Source organism: Cheilinus undulatus, linkage group 16 (genome assembly GCF_018320785.1).
Source record: "Cheilinus undulatus linkage group 16, ASM1832078v1, whole genome shotgun sequence".
Taxonomy (NCBI): Eukaryota; Metazoa; Chordata; class Actinopteri; order Labriformes; family Labridae; genus Cheilinus; species Cheilinus undulatus.
The window spans coordinates 17,027,410-17,048,466 of NC_054880.1; the positions used below are offsets into that span (position 1 = coordinate 17,027,410).

The window sequence follows — 21,057 nt, forward strand, 5'->3', positions numbered from 1 at the left end:
TGCCTGGAAATTTTTTTTATGCATAAGTCCGTGATGTACAGCAACCCTGATTTTTACTCAGTTTTGCTGCAATTACAAGTAAATTCAGGTTGTTTTCTCTGGATTTTGACTTATTTTCTCTTCTCACCTTGGTACAACAAAGCTAGTATCCCCATGATAATATGTCAATTTCTCAAGATTTCCATAAAATTTCCAATATTAATGTGTCAAGGACAGAAATAGAATAAATGTATTCATGTTCTCCTCTGGTTGATTTATTGCTTGATCTAGAGAAAGTAAATCACAAGCAATGCTTACTAAAGCAAAGCTATTTACTGTCACAGACTGACAACACTGTGTCATCGGTTCCCTCAACCGAGCAGCTCGATTGTGGTGGAAAAGCAAATCCCCTGCCACACTATGCCGAGTCAAACCAAAGTAAAGCCAAGCTGCTCAATGTCATGGAAATGCCCCGCAAGGTTTTAGAGCACACCATGTGTTATGCCCCTCCCACCAAAACAGCTCTCAATTAAATTTAAGAGAGGAGCAGAGGGACCCATGCATATCCTCCAGTCAGTTTGAAAAGCAACAAATAGGAGAAAGGCAGCTGTTAGTTAGCATAAAAGATCAAATGGCCTCAGTTATAGGAGAAGTTACACCTGGAACAATGCAGAATATGTTTAACAATTGTGGCTACTCCTCAAGGCAATATGATACATTTATTAATTATTGAAATTCATGGACAGAGTGGCATACATAATAAAAGTGATAAAAGTATCAATCAAAATAAAGAGTATTTTTGCCATAATCGGGCAGCCTTACTCATTTATAATGGTTTATCTTTTATAAAACTTAAGAAAAGCATAAGCTACTGATAGGTTGTTTCCAAAAAGACAGTAGGGTTACTCCTCAGAAATATGCCTATTTTTCAGATGAAACCAGTATTAACATTCAGATCAACAGATCACAGCTTATTATGTTTTGTAAATGCTTTCTTTAATTTCGACTGTTTCTTCTTTATTTTTTCTTTAACAGAAGGGTAGTCATCTTTCACATCTGCTAATAAAGGGATTGTGCTGCATGGGGACACAGCTTCAGGTTCTTATAATCGATTCTGTCGATCACTTTCTAGATTAATGAGTTCTCAGTAAAGTTCAAATGGTACTTGAGAGTTGACCCAGAGTTGACGCTCAAATGTTTTAGTGTCTCCACCTCATTGATACTGTTTATTTCAAAACCTCAAAACACATCACAGGTTTCATATCACTTTCTTTAGAAAAACCAAACATTAATTTCTCTTCAACAGATGCGGATCAATTCATTATTGACGTGTAATTGATTATCCTTCACCTCTCCATATGTGTGACCTGACATGCCCTTAACTCTCCAATAATAGACGCATTTCTCTGCCTCCTCAAAGTGTTTTTCTTTTTGTTTCAGGGACAAAAACGGGGGTTTACTGCTGTCACATTCTGACTTTATAAAGCGCATCCAAATTACATATTATCCAAATAGATAAATCACAGTCTTACCTTACATCATCAATAAACTGGGTCCGTGTATTCTTACATTAACGTTTATTTTCAAACTGTAAATGAACAGCGTTGATTTAAAATAAGAGTCGCATTTTTCCTGCCGTTAAGGTCCCAAACGGCTTCCATCTCACGGAATTACCCAGTAGCCGTTGACGGCTCTTTAGGTGACGGATCGAGTCCTATATCACAATTTTATTTTCCCCCCTTTCATTTATTTTTTGGGAAAAAAAAGAGAAGGAGCGCACGTAAGCAGAACACCTTTATTATCTGTACTAACCGACTTTACGTTTGTGCGAACTTAATTGCAAAGACCTTGTGTGTTTGGCTATGAAGAAGGATAACGCTGCTTAGCTAGCTGGGTCACTTGCTAGAAAGCTACGCGATAGCATAGCTAACCTCATTCTGCAATACAACCTCGAGACAAGTCGGGACAAGACCAGGTCAGTGGCCGGAAAATGTTGCATGTTTTTGTGTTAACACCGACGTTAAAACAATCATTAAATAACTTTAATCACCAGTATTGTTGGATACTGAATTAGCTCACCTGTAACAACGTTTTGTGAGGGGGGGCTGATTTTTTTTCGGTAAAGGCACAGTGACTTGGTTGTTGTTGCTAGCGAGCTAATGTCTAGCCCGATAGCCTGTGTTTGCTCGGTGGTTGTTGGCTTCTGTAACATCAAATTATTAAGTGCTGTGTGAATAATCATTCATGAAACAGTGAATTTGGCTATCATGTTGAGTTTATGTGGGAGAAATTGAAACTTTTGGTTGCTAATGAACCTTTCGTTGACAGCGGATAAACGTTAGCATTGTGTTCGCTTGAAACATGTCGATTAGCTGTAACTATTTCACCTATCCAATACGGTAGTAAATACGGTTCAGATGTAGTGTTGCGTGCATTATCTTCTTCTTCAAAGATTAAGCTAAGTGAAGGCAGCTTGTTTTCCTTAGAGTTTGATACCCTACCGGTTTCTATTAACGTTAGTATGCATGGGGCCTGTATCCACCGCCATTTTGTTTTGTTCTCCTAATAAAATGCTTTTTTATGCGCTGTCCTGTGCCTTCTGCGAACGATGGAAAGGCATCATCGTTTGATCAAAGCCCCCAGTCGCAGGGTCAGCGTGTTGTTCAAAACATAACACCTCACAGAGTAGATGAGCAAGTAGCTACTGTTACTGCAAGGTGTTGAAAATGCATTATGAAACATCAACGCAGTCCCCCTCCCAACGCGAACACTGGGCCCTGTGTTAGCCAGCTAACGCGAGTTAGCTCTACATCAAATATATTATATTCTCTTGGAGTTTGTGATTAATCTTTAGGGCGATAATAGCTGTTTATACTGCAGTAACCTTCCACTGGTTTGTCATCAGATGATGACTTGTCTATACGTTGTCAGTGGTTATCGTAAGGGTTAGCTTTACAAGGCCTCTTTGTGGTATATGTTGCTGCAGTTATGGCTCGGTAGCGTAGCTGCTGGCCCCTGTTAATCCCCATACAACATGCAGTTGACCAGCCATCCCACGACCTAATTTTCTAATCTCATCTGGTTGTTGAGACACGATGCAGCCCTGCTGCTCGGCATTCAGTCTCTAAAACCGTGTGTTGTTTCTTGTTTTCATATTAACACTGGTGTGTTTTTGCAGATACTAGCCATGGTAAGAATATTCCATGTGCAGAAGAAGGTCGTCTGACTTATTTTGGAGCCAAATTGCATTGTTTTGATTATAGTTTCACGTCCACCTACATTTGATACTGACATTTTTCAAAACATTGTCTTTGTTGTTGGTCATATTGCCAGTATGTGCCTTGTTGTATTCAGGTGGAGTTGTTATTTTGGTTAATGGAGGACTGGAGTTGTCATGACGTTTGTTTTCAGTGTCTTTACCAAGGGCAGACCAATAATTGTTAATCAGGGCCAAAGTTGTTACCAATCATAAGTAGTGCATGTTACCGACAACCGATATGCATTTGTCATCACAAAACACTTCTACTAGATGTGGCAAAAGTAAAACTGCACGATAAAATAATGTGGAACATAAACAATTTACTGCTCACTCTGTCAACATGAGAAGCATATAACACAGCAGCAGCAAACAGGAAGTGATGCTGCACAGTCCCTGTGTCAGTGCCATAGAGAGTGTGCTAGTAAGATAGTGTCATAGACAGAACATTAGGTGAGACTCTACAGAGAGAAAACAAAACCAGAGTGGAAGCCACACTTTGCAGTGCAGCCAAAGTAGCATATCTTTGAATTAATTGATTTTGGCCGATTATTGGAATAAAGTGCTGATACGATACTAAATGGCTGAATACCACATATCTGCATCAGCAGGTCAATATTCGGCCTCTCCCTAATCTTCACCTTTAAAGTTTTGCACTATGCAGGGACCGGTGTTATGCAGCTGTTTGAAGACCTTGTTTACATCCTAGATTGTTCACCTAGGTAATGACAGTTTGAATTTCCTTGCATCACTTCTCTGCTCCACAAAGAGCATCTAAATGGAATCAGTAATGTTATATGTGGCCTAATAAAGTCAGGGAGAAATGCTCTCGGTGATTATTCCTGATGGGAACTGGGTGGAGAGGGAGCATCATTTGAACCTGCTGGAGACAGCCAAATGATTCTGGACCGGACGGATGTCAGCACAGTGTGTTTTATTGATGTGCAGTAAAATGAGTTCAAGCTAAAGGCCCAGCTGTTGCCATGGAGCCAACCCAGTCTCAAGGCAAGGCATAGAGGAATATCATTTATAATGTGTTTCCATAGAAACCACAGTTCAGCTTTTTCCTCTTTCCTTTGTACAGTGTTTCCTGTAACAAGGCATTAAAACATATTGTATCAAGCCTAATCATGTTGAACAGTATCAGTGATGGAATCAAGCTGAATGTGACAGAAATGCTTTTGTTGTGATTCCTAACTCATCCCAGCAAATGACCATCTTCAAGCCGGATGAAAAAGCTTTTTTAATTATTTTATTACTTTGAACCTGTCTAAATGTTGGTGCATTCACTTGCAACAGCAGCACTTACACACCACAGTAAGACTCATGCCATCAGGATGATAGAGCAGTAGGTAAACAGTGCTGGCAATGTAGGTGGGACAAATGCAATCGTTTCCTCAAAAAGTAGATCATCCCCACAATACCAAATGTAATCTTCGTAGTTATCCACTGAGATTCTACTAACAATTGCTTTTAATAATTATACTTACTTCTTCATATATTTTGTACTTTAAGTTTTAGAAATACTTTTGCAATATTGGGAAATATACATTTCCTTTTTTTTATTTTGCAAAACAACCTTTAAATTTTGATCAAAGTATCATGATAAAGTGGTGAATTGCTTAATGCATTTGGCACACATTTGCAATGGAAATGATCAATTATTGATATTTTGTACAGATTGATAAACAGATTACACATTTTAGAATGTATTAATTTGGGATCAACCCAGGCTGATATTTGGCATTTGGCTGATTATTGGTATCAGCCTTTTTATTTTACACGTAATTGCTAAAATTAATTAATCAAAAAGTGTGCTCCTTTGGCTCCACTCAGAGTTATCTTCCCCTCTGACTTTATTTTTACCCTCTTCAGTCTCACCAGTTGTCCTGTGTACAACACAATCTGGCTGTTTAGATGTCACATGAATACCAGCCAATCAGTACTTAATCAGAAACCAGGTCTTTTTGCCAAGTACATTTTCACATACAAGGAATCTGACATGGTGTTTGGTACAAAGCAACTATAGAGGAAGAATAAAAGTATTATGATGCAATTAAAAAGAAAATAAAAGTATTAGATATTAAGGGGTTAGGTTGAAATAAATCTTTATAGAATATATGTAAATAAAGTAGCAAAGTAAGATTATAACACACAAAATAGACATCACAAGATATGTATGTACAACGATACAGAAGGAGAAACTACAGATGTGCAGCTTTACTGGTGAACAGTTTACAGTGCTTTTTTGCAATCCTGGATGCCACTGACACAGCATATGGAATCACTTCCTGTTTTCCAGCTGTTACTGTTGCTCTGTGCCGTTTTTTCGTGCTGATAGAGCTAGGGCTAATTTGTTTATTTTTCCTTTTTGATCATGCAATCTTTTTGCCACATTAAGTACAATTTGTGTGTCAAAAATGCTTATTGGTTCCAAATATTGGTTGTTGGTTTTACAAACTACTAATAATCTCTCATTGGTTTCGCCCCTTAAAACCCAATATCGGTCAACCCTCAGTGTTAATTAAAAAAAACTTAAGTATATGCAGATATAGAAAGCTAATCACCAAAATGAAAAATCTGACTCTGTCAATAATTAGGGCATTTTCAACACAAGTATTTCTTTATTGTGCTATTTGTCATGATGCATGATGGTTCTTAATGCTGGGTAAGTGATGACCATAATGTTGAGTCCTTTACACCTTTGTTGGACACCACTCAGACAGCTCTGTTTTTTTAAAAATGGTCATTTCAGGCACAGCTATTGTCTAGTAGGTCTGTCATATCTATCCAGTCATACTGGTTTGTTTATGGGGTTAAATCTGTTCTAAGTTAACAATCATTGGATGCTGAGTTGTGCTGGAAGGCCCAATAGTTGTTAAATATTTGAATCCACACTTAGTCTACTAAAGCTGTAAATGGGTTTACTGAGAATTATATGAAGCGGTCTGCTGGCATTGAAAGATTTTGTCTTTTTCTCAGTTATGCATTTAACTTAAAGAAGTACAAACACAAACGGTATGATGAGTGGAAGTAGGGCAATTGTGTAGTTTCACTGACAGCCTGGGTTCTCAAAAGAAAAGTGCACAAAGGGTTTCAAATAGTTTATTTGTTAAAATGTTCTGTAGGTATTTATTCAGTAAGAATTAGGTCTGCAATAATGTTGGTATTGAATTGTTGGAAGAATTTGTTTTCATGTGTAACAGCGCTTAGTCTTACAAGTATGCCCATTTAAATTGAGGATGCAGTGCTGAATGAAACCTTCATAGCCATAATACTACTATCGTTTGAGTATTTCTCTCCACACATGCATGATTCATTCATGATTGTATTGCTATGTACCATGTTTCATAGAAGCTGCCTGTTTTGTGATACTTCAGTGTGGGTAACATTCCTAGCACTGATCTATTGTAAATTATTTTGTGTGTCCACACACACCCAGTAGAACCACCACTGTCACATCTATCAGTCTGTCGTGACAGAGAAATAAAATTGTCTGGAAGTACTGCTTTGTGATTTTTTTGTAATGTTTTTGAGAGTTGTTTGATTACATGCTACCATGACAATTTTTATTCTCACTTTCTGTGAAAACCAGGTGTCAAATCTCTCACGTTCTCATTGTCTTCCTGTCTATGCCTCCCCCTCCCAGTCTCAGGGCTCACCATACTCAATGAGCGGACAGCGCAATGTCAGAGCGCTCTGGGCAAACTGCAAAGGGGAAGGAAGGCAAAACCAAGTATGCGTCTCTCAACCTGTTTGATACATACAAAGGAAAGAGCCTTGAAACACAAAAGCCCGTTGGTGAGTATTTTGTTTTTGTTGTGTTCAAGTGAAGCTGTCATTATCACAACCTACTGTTCATTACTGTAATGCTTTGAAGAAAAAAACGTCTTCTGTTGTCTGGGTTGTCTGTCCTGTTAAATTCTGCCAGATGGTTCTGTTTTGCCATTGAGTATGTGCTGTTTGTTTTCTAATTGAAGAGATCTGCAGTGTCATAGTTGGATTTACCTCTTGTTGTTGTTTTTCTGGTTTAAAATGCCTGGCTGTGCTTTTTTGTCTCCTGATGCCGAGTACTGCAATTTTGATGCATGAGTCTGCTGTCTCCTTAAAAGCTCTGGTGTTCATTTTCAAAACAGCAAGTGAAAGATATACTACATCTCTCAACTGTCTGACAACCTGGTTTTGCCTTAAGTGTTATAATTATTCAGAGTTGTTTACTACTCTTATTTACAACCCTTTACTCTTTCCTCCAAGAATCAGAATGTGTTACTACTGTGGAAATGTAGAAGGAAATCGAGCCTGACCTAGAGCATGAGTAGCTCTAAAGCTTCAGCGTGTCAGCTGAGCCTCTGAGCCACTCAGCCTGACCTAAGACAGAGGCTTGCTTGTGGACGCTGTTTGACTTCTGCACCGAGTCCCCAGTCTATGTTTTATTCACAAGCTCCCCACTAGATCGAAGCAGCTGTCCTCGTTTTGCAAACTACAGACTTTCCTTTCCTACATAGTGAAGCCATGCACTGCTGTGGTTTCTCTCAGCCTTAAGGCAACAAATGAGGGATTGATATTCAGCGTAGGTTCGCTTTTCAGAACCGGAAGGCTTTTCCATGCTTCTGTGAGCTTCAATATCCTGATACTTCTCTATGAGCAGTAATTGAAGTGGGTTAGCTGAAGGTTTTTAATAACATCTTGAAACCTTTTTTCTAATCCACTTCATCCAAATCATCAGACTGAAACTACTGAGCCTTCAGCATTGTTCGATGTTCAGCATCTTAATTGGGTATCTGGCAAAGCAAGCAGCAAAAGCCAACCCTGAATCGATTCCTGCACACCACCACTACATTTAATTGGCATCAGGTTTCAGTTGGTCCATCTCTGCTAACATCCACCTTTCTCTTCTTCATATCAGTTCCCCCCCGCCATGGCCTGCAGTCTCTTGGTAAAGTTGCCTCCGCACGGCGTATGCCACCCCCTGCCAACCTGCCCAGTCTGAAGGCAGAGAACAAAGGCAACGATCCCAACGTCTCGCTCGTTCCTAAAGACGGCACAGGATGGGCAAGCAAACAGGAACAAGCAGACCCAAAGAGGTGAGCAAACCCCCTCAAAACTGAGTCTCAGATTTAAAATTATTTTTCATAGTCATTACTGTAGGTAACACAGAAGCAGAAGCTAAGATGTTTCTGCCTTTTCCCCTCTCAGTACCGATGCATCATCAGCACCGCAGCCGGAATCGCAGCAGCCTGTGGCTACAACGACACCTGCACCGACCCGCTCGAGAACCCCGCCAGCTTCAGAGGTACACAAAGCACAGATACATGAATGCAAACTTAATTATTTAATAATGTGCACTGGTATCTATAGACACCACAGTTTATATACAGTACACATACATGCTTGTCTCTTTGTATTCCTCCCCTTCCCCCAGGCTCCGGCCCCAGTTTCAACCCAGGCCGTAGGGGCAAGGTCCTGGGCACAGGCCAGTGTTACACATGGAACACAAGGGGATGGTTAGTCTCCCTTTTTTATACCTGTCATCACATTTCTTTGCAACAAGCTTTTTGATTCATTTGCTTCCATCTGGAAACAAAAGCCACTTTCCCCTTTCTTCCCGTTCTGCAGGTGGAAAGGGATCAAACCTACCGTCGCCATTCTCTCGCGAGGAATTTCCCACCCTGCAGGCGGCTGGCGACCAGGACAAAGCTGGCAGAGAACAGGGCACTGCAGATCAGTGGTATGGGCCAGGACCAAGCCTCCGCCCCCAGAGTGAGTAATAATGGTCAAACAACTGTTTAATTAGATCTGTGTGGGTTTTTTGAATCTTTCTTAAAAGCTTTTTTTGGTAATTTGATTTAATGCTGCAAGTTTTTGTAGTAATTCTTTGTCATCTTAATAATCAAGGTGCATTGTGGTTTTGTTAGAAATGGGCAACAACTGTGTAATGAATATAAATTTAGCATTTTTTCCTCTCTTGTTTTCATGTTGTATGTTTGCCAACGCCAGATTAAAATCAAAGTTGCAGACTCATTACAGTAAAATGTTATGGTTGCGTTCTCCAGACATAGGTCTTTGCAAAAGAAAGTGTGATATTTCCAGATTTATGACTTTGTATCTATGATCTTAACCCATTAAGGCCTATAAACTACACTGACTGCTTTGTCCTCAAATTTTCTTTTGTCCTCAGACGTCACAAGTTGGCGGGACGGTGGGGGCCGAGCCCTGGCGCCCACCCTGCCTGGGGAGGGGGCAGCAGAGGGTGGCACTGTTGGAGTTCTGGTGATGGATGGGGCAGCTGGGGCCCCCCCTCCGAACTCTCAGTCCCACGGGCCACCTAGAAACCCTCCTGCAGGCAGCCCTGCCTTGCCCGGGCCCCAGCCTCCTGTGGGGCCTGGGTTCCCCCAATACCGAGGGATCATGCCTCCCTTCGTAAGTTTTCACTTTTCGTTAGGTTTGGTTTCAGTCTGAATGTCCCACAACACCATTGCTTCTGAGAGCACATTTTTAGATGAAGCATAAGTATTTGTGTCTTATTTCTAGATGTATCCTCCCTACCTGCCCTTCCCAGCCCCTTATGGCCCTCAGGGGCCATACAGGTACCCTGCACCTGGGGAAGGACCAGCTCCAAGGTACACTTTCTTCTCTAATTACTTCTAAAGCTTGTGCAAAACTGTGTTATTTTGAAGTAGTTTGGTTGCTTTTTTCAGTAGCTATCAAAATCACATGGTTGCTTAAAATGATCTTCAACAGATTGTGTCTTACAAACAACCTCCTCCCCTCTCTCAGGTTCTCCCGTGGCCAGGGGGGGCCTGACAGCAGGCCTCAGGGTGGCCCACGTGACACAGGTGGAGAGGTGGTGAAGCGTCCCTCCATCCTAAAGCAGGATGATCTGAAGGAGCTTGACGAGCTGGACCACGATGGAGACGAGGGCTGGGCAGGTAGATAAAACCCTTCTTAGGAGATTCAAAATAAAATGAAGTTGTATACACTGGCTTTACTTAAAAGGAACCCTGCATGATCGGACAAGTTCATTTTGTTGGATAGATATTTGTATCTCTCTTATGTATATTGAACTAAAAAACTCACTAGATATCTGCATTTTGAATAATTGGAGTTTATAAACTCACCAGGAGGTCGCCATGTTTTGGTCTGTGCTGGTAGTGTGACATCACTTAGCAAGCGCACTCCTCGCTGTTCCTATGCAGTAACCGCTGTTTCAGACTGGAACCTCGTGTTAGGGCTGAATCTCACACGGTGTTGAGATGCTGCTTGTTTCACACATGAAGAATTTTGAGATTTGAGGTCTTTTCTGTTTTTTTCCTTGCAGTTATCGGTCAAACTAGACCGGAAAATGATAAATACAGAGCCATATTTACCTTATTGTAGCAAATATTTGTGCCCACATCAGTAGAATATGTTTAAAATCTGTTTCTCAATGAGCAGGATGAAGGCTACGAGCTAAAATGTCTATTTAATAAAATTGTTTCCCAAACTTCTATTTTTCATGTAGCTTTCTGTTTCCACACGGCTCAGAATGTTGCAGGTCAAGATAAACACAATACAAAAACACTTACGGTTTGCGCTTTTCAAAGTAAAAGCCCACCTAGCATTTCTTTGGAGAAACTACCTTTGTTTGTACATAATGCTTTTATTTTTAGAAGCTACTGGCACGCTTCTACTATACACTGAATCCAGTCACTTGTAGGGAGGTTTATTGAGGTAAAACTTGGGAGGAATGACAGAGCTTTGACAGCAGGGAGACAAAGCCAACCTGCAGCAAACTCATGCCTGCTATGAAAGCTGTTATGGCAGCAACAAAGCATACTGCCAGTCTGAAACACTGGTTACTGCATAGGAACAGCGAGGAGATGAACTCGTCTTAACATGCAGGGTTCCTTTTAAGAGGAACCCTGCATGATAAGCAGAGGTCGTGTTGTTGGATAGATATTTGTATGTCTCATGTACTTATTGAACTAAAAAACTCAGAAGATATCTGCATTTTGAGTCATTTGACTTTATAAATTAACCAGGAGACCGCCATGTTTTGGTCCGCGCTGGCGCCGTGACGTCACAGTTCCGTGGTGTGATCCTCGCTGTTCGTATGCAGTAACCTGTTTCAGACTGACAGCCAGTGTTAGGGCTGCATCTCAAAAACGCAGCACATCTCACGCACGGAGGTTTCTAAAATTTGCGCTCTCTTCTATTTTATATTTGCACCACGAGCGGTTATCTGTCCATCTAGACAGGAAAATGCTAAATACAGAGCCATATTTACCTTGTAGCAAATGTAGAAAATGTTTGAAGTCAGTTTCTTGATGAACCAGATGAAGGCCACGAGCTAAAATGTGTCTGTTTAATTAAGTTGTTCCCCGAGCTTCTACTCTTTATGAAGCTTTCTGTTTCCACACTGTTCAGGTAAAAATAAACACAGAACAGAAGGACTTCCGGATTGCGCCTTTTAAAGTAAAAGTCCACTTTAGCATTTCTTTGGAGAAGCTCCGTTCGTATGTACATAATACTTTTATTTGCAAAAGCTCCTGGCACACTTCCACTTTATACTGAATTCAGTCACTTGTAAGGAGCTTTATTGATGTAAAACTTAGAAGAATTACAGAGCTTTGACAGCAGGGAGACAAAGCCAACCTGCAGCAAACTCATGGCAGCAACAGCTGCAAGTAACAAAACCATCTGAAAAACGGTTACTGCTTAGCAACCAAGAGGAGCGCTGTGGAACCGTGATGTCACACTAACGTGACACGGATCAAAACATGGCGGTCTCCTGGTGAGTTTATGAGCTGAAATGAACTCAAAATGCAGATATGTGGGGTATTTAGTGAGTTTTTTAGTTTATCTATCCAACAAGATGAACTCGTGTGATCACGCAGGGTTCCTTTTAAGGGAGGTCTACATTTGTTTAGAAGATGAATGCTTCATGTCACAATGTGGGAAAACAGCGATCAAAACACAAAAATATGGAATCAGTTTTTTAATGCCTTCAAAAATGATATTATACACATACCTCATATTTATATAAAGAACATAACCAGAATTAGAAGAATTGCATTGTTGTGTTTGAAAATCTTTACTTTAGATCTGTTTGTATTTATTTATGTGTTATTTAAATGAAAAAATAACTTATACATGCAGTTTGAGTGAAGCTATATTAATCCAGCACTGCTGAGGCTTTCCTGTTTTTGTGCTTTAGCTGCTCAGTGATTAAAAATTCTGCTATGGTATTCAAAGACGTTTTTTATGACTAAGGTAGCAAATATGTATCCAAAATGATATTCTAGGCATATGTTTTGAGGATTGGGAGGTTTATCAGAGCGAAGGGTGTTAAATATCTTCTTGTCTCTTTTAAAGGTGCTCATGAGGAGATTGATTACTCCGCCAAGTTGAAGTTCAGTGATGATGAAGGGGAGGAGGAAGGGGAAGAAGAGAGATCCGAGAGCAACAATAATACATGGTATGTGAGCGAGTAAATTAGATGTGTGATACATTGTTAATTTCGTCGACTAAAGCTATTTGTCAACAGCCTTTTTTTCCATGACAGAAACTAGACTAAGACTAACAAAAATAGTTCTGTGATGACTAAAACTGACAAAAAGTAAGTTTAGTTTTTGTCAAGATGACTAAAACTAGACTAAAATGTAATGTAGTTATCATCGGGCATTCTAAATCCACGACATTTCTCTACTGGTGGTAAATCTGTCAAAAAACAATGCAGCTGTATCTATTCTTATTCTCAGGTGTAGAAAGCAGGGACCCCATGTTTGGAAGAGTGCATAGAACACACTACCATGACTTGGTACCAGATTTAGGCAAGAGAATAAATGCTTGGATTAAACGTAAAGACTGAAATGTGAGGACTTTTTATGCACTACAACTAGACTAAAATGTCTTGAGTTTTCATCAACTGAAATTAGACTATAACTATAAAGGGTAGAAATGACTAAAATGGGACTAAAACTAAAAGACTTTTTTTTTTTAAAGACTGAGACTAAGACTCAAATTAAAAAAAAAAAACTGCTAAAATAAACACTGGTATAATAACCTTGTTATACTTATGTAGCTTTTTTTTGGATTGGCTGAACATTATGGGCTTTTTTTTTCTTGTCTCAGTGAGCAGCAGAGGTCCCAGGATGCCCCCCCTGCATCCTCTCGCTCTCGAGCCTCAGACAGTGGTGGAGACACCCGTCGCACCCCTCCCACTAATGCTGACAATGGCCCCCAACCCCCCTCCAGCAAGCCAGGATGGGCCGAGGAGGGAGGCAGTGGCTGGGGGGGTCAAGGAGCATCATCCAATATCCAGGTAGCAGCTAAGTGCACTTTGGTGTCAGGTGTAGCAGAGGCAGGTCGTGCGTCAGCTGTGTTGTAACGACCCAAATAGCATGTCAGGATAGAAAATTGTTTTGAAAGTTACCATGGGCAGATCTGTTAGTATGCGTATGTTATTGCCGGTGTAGATAATTCTGGTGGAGCATGGCTAACTGTGTCTGCCTGTATACAGGGGCGCAGACCTGGATTGGGTTGTCCCCGGGAGCAGCCCTCCCCCCCACCAGGGCCGCTCCTCGGACAAGGGCCTTACTCCTTTTACCGACAGGTAGACATCTGGATAGGGCCTCATAGACAATTCCATTTAAATCATTATCTCATCCACCGCCCACAGATCAGATGGAAAAGTCATTTTTTGGTTTTTGGTTTCGCGTTTTTCTTTTTTGAGTTTGATTACAGTTTGTGTTATCATTTAGAAAACATTTTCTCAGGTTCATCATAGTGATGTCATCTGAAAAGGGAAAAATTGCATAAAAGAGCACCATGTATTTTTTTTTTTTTTTTTTTTTTTAATACTGTTCAGGAGCGGCCCCACAACCAAGGGGCCCCTCTAGGCCAAGGGAAGCCTGTTCCTACCCAGCATCAGCCAGCAGCAGGGGGACCTACTCCGCCTCCACAGCCTGGCGTGCTGGCCCCTGGAGCTCCGGGGGAAGATGAGGACGAGACTTGGCGTCAGCGCAGGAAGCAGTCCTCTACTGAGATCTCAGCTGCGGTGGAGCGAGCTCGTCGGCGTCGTGAAGAGGAAGAACGTAGGATGGAGGAGGAGAGACGAGCAGCTTGTGCTGAAAAGCTAAAGAGGTTGGATGAGAAGCAGCAACAGCAGCAGGGCAGCAGCACAGGAAGTAGTGACAGAAAAACCCCCACCCTAGATGGAAATTCCACAGCTGCCACGGCAGGCAGCCCTAGTCCTTCTGTTTCAGCCTCCTCCTCCAACATCAGCCAGCCTCCATCCCCCTGTGTTGACCCAGATGAGCCTCCAATGCTGGCTGTCCAGACAGGACAAAGTCCTGGAGTCAGTGACCGACAGCGAGCCAGCAGCAATAGTAGTTATGACTCGAATGCAGGTAAATTATTTTAAGATACAGTGACAAGTGTTTGAAACTTAAGGGTGCCAAGCATCATATGACATGAATATAAGAAAAAGGAAAAACAGCTCCCTTATTATGGCCCCAATTCACCATTGTTATCTTTTTTGGTTCAGATGCCCAGCCATGTCCCCAGCCAGTGATGCCACAGCCACAACAGCCGACATTGGACGCGCCTCTGTCAGGAGAAACTAAGGAAGAGAACATTGGGGGCTCTCACATTCGTGCAGGAAGTGGGGGTGAAAGAGGAGCTGACCCTGTCAAAATAGAGAATATTGGAGGGGGAACAGGTCGTCAAGCTGGTGGTCCTCCCGGCCAGGGTTACTCCAAGTACCAGAAGTCCCTTCCACCTCGATTTCAGAGGCAGCAGCAAGTAAGTTGTCTTCTGTCTTTTTTAGTAACAGAGAGTGCTTCAATGGTATATGTACTGTGAATAGCTGTAGTTCCTTACCAAAATAGCTACCTATTCCCACCGGTCTGAAGTTTTCTGCATCAATGTTTATTTCCTCTGTAGGAGCAGCTCCTGAAGCAGCAACAGCAGTGGCAACAGCAACAACAGCAGCAGCACAGCCAGGCGTCACAAAGCCAGCTGTCCCCACAGCCCCAGGCTCCACAGGGTCCTTCACCAGGTACAACTCCACAGCCAGGGCCTGGACCAAAGCAAGGTGGACCCCTGTATCAACCAAGCAATATGGTGCGGCCTCCACCACTGCCAATGAACTTTGATCCTCGCTGGATGATGATGCCCTACATGGACCCTCGAATGATGCAGGGCCGGCCTCCCCCTATGGATTACTATTCAGCTGGCATGCATCCATCAGGTAAGCTGATGCAACATTACCAGCAAGATCTGATTGAACAACATAAAGATACGTAATCAGAAAACTTAGTGACTGAATAAGTACAGTACATCAAAAAAACCTGCCAAATTACTAAAAATATTTTCTTCACAGGACTTATTGGGCGTGAGCGTTCTGATTCAGGTGGATCTGGTTCAGACCCCTTTGACAGGCAGCAACAGCATCCAGGGCACCCTCACCGGGGTACCCCTCCTATGGATCCCAAGCTTGCCTGGGGTCCAGAAGTTTTCCCTGGTGGAGGGGAGGGCCGAGGGCTAACATCCCCCCTCAGGCAGAAGCAAGCAATGGAGGAAGAGGATGGGACTAAAGGACCCAGGTATGGATACACGTCAATCTGGGGTAGATTTTGGTCAGATTAATACAGGATTAATTGCAGTGTCTTTGTCAAGCCTCCTTAGCGTCTTTGCACCAGGCTGAAATAAACTCAGAAGTAATTAATTTTTTAATTTTAGGAGCGACACTCCTCCACACCGAATGAGAGAAGGTGGATTGGGACCCATCCAGCAGCCCAGCTCTAGCTCTGGGACAACCAATCAGACTCCACCTCCAGTCGGCACCCAAGTTGGCAGCCAAGGAAGTGGCCACCATCCTCATCACTACATGAGTGGAAGAGGAAACTATAGCAATTTCCCTGAGCAGGGTGGGAGGATGCTTCCACATCAACAGCAGCAGAGGGCAGGTGAGCGGGGAAACCAGCCACACAGCTTCACCCACCAAGATGAAGGGCCTCCTCGAGGAGCTCAACAAGGCCAGATATGGGGGGCCCCACACCCTCACTATGATCGCAATGGTCGTGCAGATCTCCCCTCTGTTGAGAGCAATTCTCATCATCACCATCATCTTGGCCACCACCCTCAGCAACCTCACTTCAATCTTCACCCTCATAAACCAGAGAACAGCCGTGACAGGGTTGTTGAGGCCAATGCTAAGAAGACAGACTCGTCTCCTCCAATCCACCAACCTTCCCTATCATCATCCTGCTCTTCCTCCTCCTCCTCCTCCACCAGAGAAGACGGAAATGTCAAAGTTGCCCTGCATCATCACCCATCGCAGAGAGAAGGTGAAGCCGGGGGCGGGCACACTGTTGGTGAAAGAAGCAGCAGTGGCAGTGCTAGCGGCACCAGCCATGTAAAGCAGGAGAAAACAGGCCCTTCAAATGCACTCCATTCCTCTGTCCTAGCTACCCCAGCTTCCTCTCAACATGGCAATCATGCTCATCCTCAGCAGCAGCATCACCATCATAAACCAAACCAAAGAGGAGGGCGAGAGCACAAGACAGAGACCCAGTGGGGCCCAAGGCCTGGCAGTAGCCACATGGGTGGAGGGTCCTCTCATGGTAAGAGGGCCAACAATGCAGGAGGTGGGAACAACTCCCGTGGAGGTGACGACTCCTCCAACCCTCAAACGGACCACAAACCCTCCAACCATTCAGGAGGTGGCAATGCCAACAAGAGAGCTGGCCCCATTAAGAAGCCAGTCCTGAAAGAGATGAAGAAAGATGGAGGGGAAGTTGATGGAGGGGAAAAAACAAGTGCAAATTTTGGGAAAGATAAAGAACAAGATGGGGCCCAAACCACTTCAGTGAAGCAGGAAGCCTCCTCTGTCTCCCAGAACACATCAGCATCATCTAAGGATGAGCCAGCTCAGACAGCCAAACCCAGGAATGGAGCTAAAGAGAGAACAACCGGAGGAGCGTCAGGGAGAGGATCAAAAGATGTAGACACCAACTCCTCAAGGAGGGACAGGGACCGGTCGTTTGAAAGAGGAGGTGGTTCTGCCCACCACCATGGAGTCCCAGCCAAAGGTGGTAGAGCAAGTCGTGGACGAGGAGGTGAGTTCTACGGGCGGGGTCGTGGTTACCGTGGCACCTATACAGCCACAGCTGGTCCTGCTGGTGGTGGTCGTGGAAGAATGGGGGGCAGAAGTGGCAGAGATTACCGCTCATCGGCTGCTGGTGGCCACCACCATGAGTCCAAAGGTGAGGGGGGTGGCGGCAGGCATGGCCAGGACCGTTCCCAGCATAACCCAGCCAGGGCAAGGAACCGAAGTGAAACCCGCAGTGAGGGATCTGAGTATGAGGAGATTCCTAAGAGAAGGAGGGAGAGGGGCTCAGAGACTGGAAGTGAGAGTGGTGCCAGTGACCTTGGTCACTCAGACAAAGATGACAACCAGAAATCCAACACCAAGAACGGCTCAGGCACCACCGGCAGTAGCACTGTGTCATCTGCACCAACAAGAGGTTCCCAGGCCAGGGTTTTCACCCCTAGAGGTGTGCCCTCTAGAAGGGGCAGAGGTGGTGGTAGTGGAGGAGGAAACGTCTATAGGAGCAGTGGCAATGTTGGAGGACCACCTGGAGGACACAGAGTTGGACCGAACTCTGCCTCTCACGGTGGGCCCTCAAAGGCCTCAGCCTCAGCCCGGAAGCAACATGGCCCGCCACAAACGTCTGGGTCCAAAGACTTGGGTAGGGGAGGAAATGGAGGAGAGAAGAAAGACAAGACAGCTGATGCAAGTCAACCTCAAAATCATGGGTCAAATCCCCCCCAGGCATCATTGCCCACTGCAGCTCCCACCACTGTAGGCTCCACTGAAAATGGAGTAGCTGTGGCCCAGCAAGCTTCAAACAACCCTACATCAAACTCTGGAGGGCCAAATGCGCTCCCTCTGCCTACTAACCGTGGGTTTCCTCCAGGTGGGTTTGAGCGACCACCTAGACGTAGGCGTCATGGGCGTTCCCAGCATCAGCAAGACAAGCCACCACGCTTCAGGCGACTGAAGGAGCGAGAGAATGCTGCACGAATCAATGGAGGTGTGGGGGTCATAGGAGGAGGACGTCCCTCCTCTCCCTCCCTGAATTCAGTTCAGGACAGTAATGGGGCCCCAGTCTCTGCTCCAATGACAGGCAACACCCAGAATGCTAACCACAATACCACTGTAACTAACAACAATAACAGTAGTGTTGGGCATCTCAGCAATGCAAACAGCCACCACCATCACCACTACAACCAGGGCAGTGCTGGACAGCCCCACCCTCAGCACCACCACAGCCACGGAGCAAAGTCCCCTGACTTCACCAACCAGAACTCAGACCAGGCCAACGAGGAGTGGGAGACGGCCTCAGAGAGCAGCGACTTCACAGAGTTCAGAGATAGAGAAGGCGGAGGAGGGAAGTCGTACTCTTCTCACCATCCCCATCACATGGGAAGGGGTGGAGGGGGCGGTGGAGGAGGTGGAGGCGTGGTAGAGCGGGATTTGACAGGAAAAGAGCCCTCCGCTAATAAAAGAAGCTTCTCAAGCCAGCGCCCCGGTATGGAGCGACAAAACCGGCGAGTCAACACTGGAGGAGCTGGAGGCGGAGGGGGAGGTAGAGGTCCACGAGGCCCACCCGGTGGTGGCTCTGGTGGTCCTGGTAACGGAGGTGGTGGCAATCGAGGGGAGAAGCGTGGCAACTGGCCCTCCCCAAAAAATAGGAAGTGATGGAATATTATGAACATTTTCAGATGACCCACCCCACCTACATTTAGACCACCCTATTCCATCTTAATCCCTTTTTGATAATTATTTCATGGCTTATTATTGGCATCCCTAAACATGCTAGTGTATTGTACAGTATATGGAGATGGTATTCACATTCACTTTAGCCCCTACCCCCATCCACGTCAGTTCCTTCCCTCTGCATCCATCTGCTCTCTACCGTCCGTTAATGTAAATTTCTCTCCGTTTGTTCTGTCTTGCTCTCCGTTTAGTTGTGCCCCCTCCCCGCTTACCCCACCCCATCCCACCCCACTCCCCCCCTTTTAAAATCCCACCCCAGTTGGAATTGATAAGCATGTGGTTCTGCAGTAGAGATGCACGTGGTTTTGACAGACATTTACACAGAGATCCACACACACATTTACAAGCACAAATATGACATCTCTTTAAACATTGAACACATGCAGTCATGTGGGTGAAAATAGAGAAACGAGGGAGTACATTAGCGAAAACATGTTTGGATCGGGCTAATTTTTATATTTATGTACCTGTGAATATTTCTACCACACTTTGGCCTTGGGTGGTATGCAGTAGTGCAGATCTGCATTACATCCCTCACAAAGGGAAAGAATGCAGCTTCATCTTTTAACAAGAACAATGTAACATAAGATGTTTTGTTTCTTTGTTTTTGGCCTCCTGTTAGTTTAGTTTGAACCTTTGGGCAGTGTTAGGGGGTGTGTATTTTTTCTTCTAAAGGCAGGTCATTAAAACACCTTTTTACTAAATTCTCCAACTCTGCTGACTTTTTGGTCTCCTTCAAAGTATGTCTGATTACTGTGATAAAGTACTACTGCTCAGTGCTCACTTACCCTCATTTCCATTGATTTGTCTAATATCTATGTTTCTGCTGCTTGTTCAGGTTGACGATGTGACCTTTTTTTTTTCCTGTGTTTTTGACCTGCTTTTAAATTACATTTGCAATCAAGATGTTCATTTTTTTAAGAGATAAAGGCTTTTTTAGCCTTCTGGACACTGCAGAAATCCAAGTCGCCCACAAGGATAGATTTCTCCCATTCTTTCATGAGCTTTGTTTATCCCATTAAGACTATCAATGGCGTTATTTCAACTACTTGGAAACACTCTTCCTCCTTCAAGGTAAAAAACCTATCAGTCTTGTATGGGGGAATGAGATAATGAAAACATGATAGGTCATGGTGGATGATAAGAAAAATGTTTGCTTAATAGGTGATCGAAAATGTTCTAATAAGCACTCCTTGTAGTATAAAAATCCCTTTTTTTTCTTTTGTGTTGTATGTTTTTTGGGCAAGTTACATGTAATGCAACAGGACAGGTACTCTGTCTGGGCCCAGAGTACAGAGCTAGGCCGAGTATTGTACTATGACACAACCCTGTTATTTCTCTCTGTGCTCTTGTGGAGACCCCTCACACATCAAAGGACTGCTACCAAGAGCTCCATGTCAGAGGAAGTATTTTTTAAAGTGTGAATTCTTAGGATGGATGGTGGTTTTCAGGCAACAGAGTAGCCCCACACAAATTGAATTCAGGACAATGCCGAAGCGGTGGCGAAACGAGCCGCCTACTCGGCTAAACACACGGTTTCTGCTTGCAACAAATAATGCTGACCTGGAGTGTTGCAGGAATGTTGGATTGATTTAGGATTACACTTGTAAAACATAGTTTGTATCACACAAAAAAGACAAAAAATGGCACAGAGCTTGGAAAAAAAAGACTGAAGATGACATCCAGTGTGAACTTAATCGATTTGAACATCTGCATCAGTTGTGTCACTGCTGTAAGTTGGGGTTTGTTTGTTTACTGACAACAGTTTGAAGATCTTCTCTGGGATGTTGTGTGTAGGGCATTTGATGATTTGTGTATGGGTGTGTGTGCTTGTGCGTGTGCGTGTGTGTTTTCTGGTGTCTGTGTAATAACCTGGGAAGGGGTGGGGACCAGAGGGGTTAACATAAATGGCAAGCACTTTTCTGCCTTGTTTGCCCACACTTGATTTAACCAGTATCATTAAGACAATTCTACTGTTTCTTAAATACATCCACAT

At 43.6% G+C, this 21,057-nt stretch overlaps 1 protein-coding gene across 3 annotated transcripts; it reads left to right on the top strand.

Annotated features, from left to right (window-relative positions):
• Window positions 1-1,642: 1,642 nt before the first annotated feature.
• Window positions 1,643-20,719, top strand: prrc2a (proline-rich coiled-coil 2A). 3 transcript variants are annotated; one of them, XM_041809536.1, is made up of 17 exons: window positions 1,769-1,954; window positions 6,885-7,036; window positions 8,142-8,319; window positions 8,432-8,528; window positions 8,658-8,739; window positions 8,852-8,995; window positions 9,414-9,655; window positions 9,767-9,855; window positions 10,013-10,164; window positions 12,590-12,692; window positions 13,349-13,538; window positions 13,737-13,829; window positions 14,085-14,625; window positions 14,763-15,019; window positions 15,161-15,467; window positions 15,600-15,822; window positions 15,959-20,719. In XM_041809536.1, exons 2-17 carry the CDS (start codon window positions 6,922-6,924, stop codon window positions 18,981-18,983), a joined length of 5,838 nt encoding a protein of 1,945 aa, XP_041665470.1. In that variant the 5' UTR covers window positions 1,769-1,954; window positions 6,885-6,921; the 3' UTR covers window positions 18,984-20,719. The 3 variants fall into 3 exon arrangements, with proteins under 3 accessions (XP_041665469.1, XP_041665470.1, XP_041665468.1); XM_041809535.1 differs by lacking the exons at window positions 1,769-1,954; window positions 13,737-13,829 and adding an exon at window positions 1,643-1,759; XM_041809534.1 differs by lacking the exon at window positions 13,737-13,829 and having other exon boundaries at window positions 1,770-1,954.
• Window positions 20,720-21,057: the final 338 nt, after the last annotated feature.

What these genes read in the sequence shown, in the direction of transcription:
- prrc2a (XM_041809536.1), top strand. Translation starts at nt 6,922, where the DNA reads ATGTCAGAGCGCTCTGGGCAAACTGCAAAGGGGAAGGAAGGCAAAACC. An exon ending in AGCTGGCATGCATCCATCAG is followed by an intron (nt 15,468 to 15,599) that starts GTAAGCTGATGC and finishes TTTTCTTCACAG; the next exon opens with GACTTATTGGGCGTGAGCGT. An exon ending in GATGGGACTAAAGGACCCAG is followed by an intron (nt 15,823 to 15,958) that starts GTATGGATACAC and finishes TTTTAATTTTAG; the next exon opens with GAGCGACACTCCTCCACACC.